At 48.0% G+C, this 7,195-nt stretch overlaps 2 protein-coding genes across 2 annotated transcripts; one reads left to right on the top strand and one right to left on the bottom strand.

Moving 5' to 3' along the window:
* Positions 1–1,918: 1,918 nt before the first annotated feature.
* VTN00DRAFT_8261 (uncharacterized protein) lies at positions 1,919–4,682 on the top strand (the record flags this gene model as incomplete). The annotated part of the gene is made up of 8 exons (XM_069435096.1): positions 1,919–2,091; positions 2,149–2,294; positions 2,354–3,145; positions 3,201–3,442; positions 3,505–3,843; positions 3,901–4,032; positions 4,088–4,273; positions 4,350–4,682. The coding sequence occupies 8 exons, from the start codon at positions 1,919–1,921 to the stop codon at positions 4,680–4,682; spliced, it is 2,343 nt and encodes a 780-aa protein (XP_069286527.1).
* Positions 4,683–5,689: 1,007 nt separating this feature from the next.
* Positions 5,690–6,370, bottom strand: VTN00DRAFT_8260 (uncharacterized protein; the record flags this gene model as incomplete). Its single annotated transcript, XM_069435095.1, has 3 exons — positions 5,690–5,873; positions 5,976–6,152; positions 6,261–6,370. 3 exons carry the CDS (start codon positions 6,368–6,370, stop codon positions 5,690–5,692), a joined length of 471 nt encoding a protein of 156 aa, XP_069286526.1.
* Positions 6,371–7,195: the final 825 nt, after the last annotated feature.

Here is a 7,195-nt window from a genome sequence, read left to right as displayed (position 1 = left end):
CCACTGCCTGTGTGGCTGTACCTTTTGCCGCATGCATGGAATTATTCTAAAACGTGGAGCGGGTAGCAGCTGACCGCAAGAAGGCAGTTGAATCTGATAGGCCCACAGAAGCTGCGGATAAGCGACAGCAAGACCTGCTGCAGCAAAATGAGGGGTTGAGGGTGCGGGGGTCCGTGGTATAATAATGTTGCGGTCTTCGAGGGTCAGGTCAAAAGTACCATCTATCTCTCGGCTGTCATGCAAGCCGAGCGAGTCTTTTCAACCTCTATTAGGAAAATGGCCTGGACATCGATGGAAATTTACCAATTCTTCCCGCTGGAGCCGCCATATATCCACCTTGTCAGACTGATTGACTCCCTATCGACAGCGGCAAGTGATGTACCTACCATCAGGGGTCTCAGGAACTCTTTCTTGCATCCGATCAGAGTTTCTGGGCTTGTTATTGCTATGTATAGCGCTAGCACTGCTATAGCTATAGCACTCGTTCACAGATAAGTTACAAAGCAGCTGGAATTTCTTTCCAAAATAGTCAAATTCAAATTAGATGATTTCATTTTTCCATAGTGAGGACGAGTCAGATCTCGATCTAGATGAATTGTGAATCAGCCCGCAGCCCGCGTTCCACAAAGCTTAATCCTAGGAAGGACACTAGGAGGTTCGAACGGAGATTCCGTCGACCTCGCAGGAATGTTTGCTATTACCACTGATGTTTATGCCATGTAGCTTAGATATGATATGTATATTTCTTGCTTAGGAAGTCAGATAATTACATATACATCACTAGCTCGAGTTCATGAAAAAAATGTCGCATTTAAACAACCAGCCTATCCGTTAAGACGGTGAGTTTCATTTTAGCTAACTCAAGGTTCCTTCCCAGCGGGCAGGTAACACCGTCATGTTCGCAGGAGTGGAATTAATCGAGAGCAATGGTCCAGGTTCCTTTAGATCTTCCCAAAGTAGAGCTCGAATTTTACTAATCTAAAAATCTCTTTCAAGCGGCAAGGCTTTGCTCTTGGTATGCCTATCAAACAAGTGTATTTACCATCACAAGTCTCCCTAAAGACGCCTCTCCATTGGCAGATTTAGACGCGCTACTATATCAGCTATTAACTATCAATGAAAAATGAGCCCAAGCACGCGGCAGGACAATTTCGTAGGAGCGTCTGTCAGTTGGGACCATGGCTTAGTTAGACTATCAAACATGTGTGCAACATTGCTTGTTCGAGGGCAAAAGTGATACCTGTATTCGCTGTTGGTCCGTAGAACTCTGGCGTGCATAGCCAGTAAGTCCTTTTGTCCCTCGGTCTGCATGGCCCGAGTCCTGTCACCGCACGACAAGAAGACCTCATTGGGTGGATCTGTGTAGGTAGCACTCTCAAGCATCCTATCCGATTCTGCTGTTACCATGTTTCGGATCTTTGCATTGAACTAATGGCATCACATGCCATTGAACACCGTCCCTTTTATTCTCGGGATAGCTTGACTTGCATATGCATGCGACGCAGTAAATCTCTTGGAGGTGGGGACCAGACCACTGATCACCACAAGTCGGTGGGACTTGGCTTGGAATCCTTGCTTAGCGGTGTTTGCTGCAACACCGCTTATCCCCTTAGTGGGTGAACTTAGAGACATGGTCAGTGTCTAGTAGATTCGAGAGTCGAGACCTGCGGGTCGTCGGATCAGATAGCACGGTGTATTTCTGATCGTTAGAGCCCTACCCCTAAAACTCCCCAGATTTTCCCACCTTCTGTCCTCCACGACCGTGCTGGGACCTTGAGATATATATACACCTGTTTTCTATGGGCATTCCCTCCGGGGATGCTATCCTAGTCTCCTATTTTATTGTTTCGCAGCAATTACGCCGATGGCCTAGAATTCCGCGGATATCGATATCCCATGCTGCTGTAACACCTGATTTATGGCGGGGAACGAAGATCCGACGTGGCTTGCGGCTATTCCCTCCGAGAAAGGACCATCCGGGGGCCACACATCGGATATGGACTACAATCTACCTTCCGGGCCCGAGATGGGAGATGGGAAGGGCCCAGACGAGGAAAAATTCGAGCTTGGTAGTTTCCTGGACGAGGACTCGTATGTCTTTTTGACACTATTTGCATGCTGCGATGTGAAGCGCTGACCGGAGGCCAGTCCCTACCCAGAGGTGCAGGCTAGCATTCCGCCAGTGGACAATGATGATTTGCCTATCAATACCTTCCGCGCATGGTTCCTGGGTATCGTTGGAACCATGGTCCTTACGGCGTTGAATCAGTTCTTTCAACTACACACGCCTCCCAGTAAGTGATGACCTTCGGTAGTCCTCAATTTGTGCTGGTACTTACTGAACATGTAACAGTTTTCCTTTCCGCATATCTTGCGATCCTTATAACTCTCCCCTGCGGGCGACTGATGGCTGCACTACTTCCAACTAGGATCTTCAGCCTCTTCGGATGGCGATTTACGCTTAATTCTGGACCGTTTAACCAGAAAGAACATTCAATTATTGCTATAATGGCTTCTCTTACGACGGCGTTTGATAATGGTTCTCTGGCGTCCGACGTCTACGTTGCATTTGACAAATTTTTGGGCATCCCGATCTCAGTTGGCTATAAGTTCATGTTCCTGCTAACTACGCAGGCATTGAGTTTTGGAATCGCTGGGCTATTTCACAAGTTTCTCGTCGAGCCTGCGTTTTGCGTGTGGCCTGCAGTGCTGCCGACATGTTCGCTCCTCCATACCTTCCACGACAAGCAATTTCAGGACAAGGTGGCCAATGGCTGGAAGATAAACAGAATGAAGTTCTTTTGGATAGTGCTCCTATGCGGATCACTATACCAGTTTGTACCTGGCTATCTCTTCACCGGCTTAACCACTTTTGCCTGGATTACCTGGATTGTGCCGAACAACGTAACTATCAACCAAGTATTCGGCGCGACTCAAGGGATGGATCTACTGCCTTTGACGCTAGATTGGAATCAAATAACTGGATACCTGAAATCCCCTCTACTAGTACCATCGTGGGCGTTGGTGAATGTGTTCTGCGGGAGCATTTTCTTTCTGTGGATCGTTGCTCCTGCCCTCCACTGGAGCAATGTTTGGGAGGGAATGTACATGCCGTTTTCCTCGTCAGGCACCTTTGACAACACGGGTAAGTTATTCGCCGATTTATGTGTGGACGCATAACTGAATTAATAATTAAAAAGGGAAGTCATACAATACTAGTCGTGTTATGAACGCGGACTACTCCTTGAATGATGCTGCCTACCATGAGTACTCGCCAGTTTTTCTATCTACAACCTCAGTCCTTTCATATGGACTTGGCTTCGCTGCTGTGATCTCAATCATTGTCCACACTCTTCTCTATCACAGACAGGTTATGTGGAGTGCATTCCTTGCTACCATTGGGAGGTCCCCTACGGTTGAAAAGCCGGATATCCACTTCAAGGTAATTCTGCAAAGGCTGTTGCGCTAGTTTGAGATCAGCAACGGCGTGCTGACTACAAACAGCTTATGCAAAGATACAAGACTGTTCCGATATGGTGGTATCTCAGTGTATTCTTGGCAATGTTCGGCATCAGTGTTGCTTTTCTCTACCTCTACAATACCGGACTTCCATGGTACGGCTTGATCTTAGCCATTTTGATTGACATCGCCCTTTTGGTGCCGACAGGCATCATGATGGCTGTTTGCAACATCACGCTATCTACGACTGTGCTTTCGGCGTTTATAGCTGGCTATATTTGGCCCGGGCAGATGATGAATAATGTTGTATTCAAGATTTTTACCATCGTGTCCTCTTATCAAGGAATGGGTTACATCCAGAATATGAAGCTTGGACACTACATGGTATTGTCATTCTTGGAGACACACATACACTGGTGCAGAATTACTGACTCACTTCAGAAAATCCCTCCAAGGGTGACATTTGCCGCTCAGTGCGCCGGCATTCTCGTGTCCTGGCTAGTCCAGACCGCGGTCAACGTTTGGGCAATGGGCAACGTCAGAGACGTATGCACTCCAAAGGCAGAGAACAACGTCAGTCAAGAACCTGCAGGACTTTTGTAATGTGCTTTTCACTGATAACCCATAGTTCCAATGTCCTCTAGCAGCGGGGTATGCCGCCAACGCTATATTCTGGGGCCTGATCGGTCCGAAGAAGCTGTTTTCAGAAGGCTCCATGTATCGCCCCATGCTGTGGTTCTTCCTCATTGGCGCAGTGCTGCCTGTGATTGTTTATTTCCTGAATAAGCGCTTCCCAAACAGGATTTTAAGCAAGGTTAGTTAGTAGGAGTTTCTAGCAAGTCGCGTGAGAGAGCAATTGACTAAGTTAGCTAACTGTCTGCATCTACTAGGTCCACATGCCGGCAATCTTCGCATCCACCGCGTCTATCCCTCCCGCGACAGCGGCAAACTACATGGCTTGGGGTATTATCGGCCTGTTCTTCAACGCTTACCTGAAGCGCAGATATCGCGGGTGGTGGATCAAGTACAATTACATCATTTCCGCTGGGCTCGACGCCGCAGTGGCTGTTGGCACATTTTTCATCTTTTTCTGTCTCTCCTATCCGGGAGTCACGTTGAAGTGGTATGGGAATACGATTGCGAGCACGACCACTGACGGGTTGGGAACGCCTTTATGGACGGTTAAAGAGGGAGAGATGTTTGGGCCTAGGACATGGAAATAGCTCGACGGCATATATAGATTATATCTAGTTTATTTGGCCCTGGGCTAAAATTAGCCTGTAGCGTATAGGAAAGATAATCTTATGTGACAGTCGTCACTCGGGAGGTAAATGCTGTCAGTGTGGTTCTTTCCCATTCGGGAAGAGTAAGCAAAAACCCGACCTGTTTAAACCTTCCTCCCCGCCCATCCCATCATCTGGATCCATCTCCATTGAAATATTGACCTATCGTGACTAGACCATTGCTTCCATCTTGCCCCGAGATCGGTTAACAAACTTCAATAAGTATACCTGTATCTCTTGTTGTCTAGGAAAGTTTTGCAATCCTGAAGAACCTCATATCTCGTTTCAAAGAAGCTCCCATAACGATCATTGACTGACCTGCTCCTGAGGGCCTGGCAGCCCTGGCAGTAAACCAAATGCATCAGGCCCTTGAATATAGATTGGCAAGTTAGAATGCTCGCTCTGGAAGTCCTTGGGCCATACGGAACAAATGGGACCATGTAACATCATGTTGCCTCGTGCTGATTGATCCGCAACCTAGGAGTTCTATTATTATGTGATTGTCCATCCCGCCATGAAAACTACCATCCGTGCAATCAGGCGGAAAGGAAGCTCGATCATATTTTGAACCAGGCGCTCCATCCGCAACCAGTGCAAGGAGAAGTCGTTCTTCGACAAAATATCCAGTCTGGTCAGTTTTGAACCGGTGCCATTACAGCAACGAAGATTTGAACACGGATTTCTTCAGTTTCTAAGAAAGCAGATTGAACCCAGGTGATGCAAATGACAATCTCATCTCGCTTTGGGGTTAGCTTTTTGCAGTGACAAAGATAATGAAAATGTCCTTGACCTTGCTCCAGGATTCAATTCCAGTATATATGACCGTCCAGACGGAATATACTAACAGATAGGCGGTGCACAGGTTTGGGGGTATCTCCTTTCATGCTCCGCGAGAAAAAGAACTCGACAGCATCCAAACAAAACATTATATACAGTAAAAATACATGCTACACCATCCAAACATAGTCGTGGACCGGACGACGCGTCTCATGAAAGTATGCTCGGTGGCAGAGCGGGCAGTTGAAATGATTTGCGAGGTACCATTTCTCGAGGCATTCCTTGTGGAACACATGCATGCACTTCAGTTCATGGATCTGCTGAGAGCGCAGAACCGGCTCCAGACAGACAACACTGTCCGTTCTGATCAGCAATGTCCAACCGAGTCGATGATGATGACGAGAAAGAAGATAAAGATACAACCAAAGGGCTAGGGCACGACGGGGTTTCCTATACCATATAAACTGATTATCAACAGCGTCCGACAGTCCCAGGGAACCCTTCACGCTGGGCCACCACTGATCTAACGTGCGGGTGGGAGATACAGCATCTAGTTTCTTCAACCTCTCACATGAGCCATCTTTGTTTCCCGCGCTGTCTCCGCTGTCATGGCGGTTGATGTAGACGGCCAAACTTTATCGAGAAAAATACAATTAGCATGGTGAAAGCACAACTGGTCGAAGAAGAATGGACGCCGGGATGAATGCGTACACGATCATAATGGAAAATGGCAGTACTCACAGCACGCACAACACGAAGATGAAGATGATCCCGAGCGCGACAGCTAACAAAACAGTGATGGGCTGCGGATTGCCTCGTTTCTCGAATACGTGCTTCGATAATCCCTCCATCTGGATGGAGGGACGGAGAGAGGGACGGAGAGACAGGGCGAGTAAGCTCATCGAGCAACGTCTCGAGATGGCCAGCGGCCAGAGATCGAGACGATCGTGTTCTGTATGTCAGGTCGACAGGTAGCTCCCTGGGTACCTATGTATATATGCCTGGGGCTGGCCTATAGCGAATGTGCCTCTGGGCGGGTGGGGTTCAGGTAAGTAGGTAACTTGACCGGTAGCGCAGATCCAGGAATACTTCCCTAGGCAAGTTGACCGGAAGGATGAAGTCACCCATTTATCCCATTTTAATAACAACGTCGACTCCCATTTTACGGTTGCCCCCAGTGATCATAGCTATCACGTTGATCAATGAAGCAAGGTAAGGTGAGCAGCTTTCGGCTCGTCCCCAGCTGTAGTGTGGTGCGATGCGAGCGTGGACAGCACAGCGCAGCGCTAGTCAATTCTAAAAACCTAGGTTATCAGCAGCCCAGCAGGTGGCGTCGGTCGGACGGGCTCAGATCATGCCATGCGATATCATGTCATGAGCATTATTCGACAGGAAGGACGGACACCACTGTGTCGCGTCGTATCGCATTGCAGGATGACGTAGATCGGGACGAAGTAGGTACTTGGCAGGTATGTACTAAATGTCTTTTGTCTTTTAGACTGGCCTGATGCGCTCTTAGATAAAACGGAAAAGCTCCAACTAGAAGCTACTGCATGGTGCTGTCACTGCTGTGTTACCAGAGCAAACAATGCGGGGAGAGAGAAGGTGCCCTTGCTTGTCGAGTCAAAATGCCAAATAGAACTGACTTCTTTGTTCCCGTGCAGATGTGCCGCACA

This window comes from Thermoascus crustaceus, assembly GCF_041956765.1.
Source record: "Thermoascus crustaceus strain CBS 181.67 unplaced genomic scaffold VTN00scaffold_5, whole genome shotgun sequence".
Lineage (NCBI taxonomy): Eukaryota > Fungi > Ascomycota > Eurotiomycetes > Eurotiales > Thermoascaceae > Thermoascus > Thermoascus crustaceus.
Note: the sequence above shows the minus strand (reverse complement) of the source record. Positions and strands in the feature narration are given on the sequence as shown.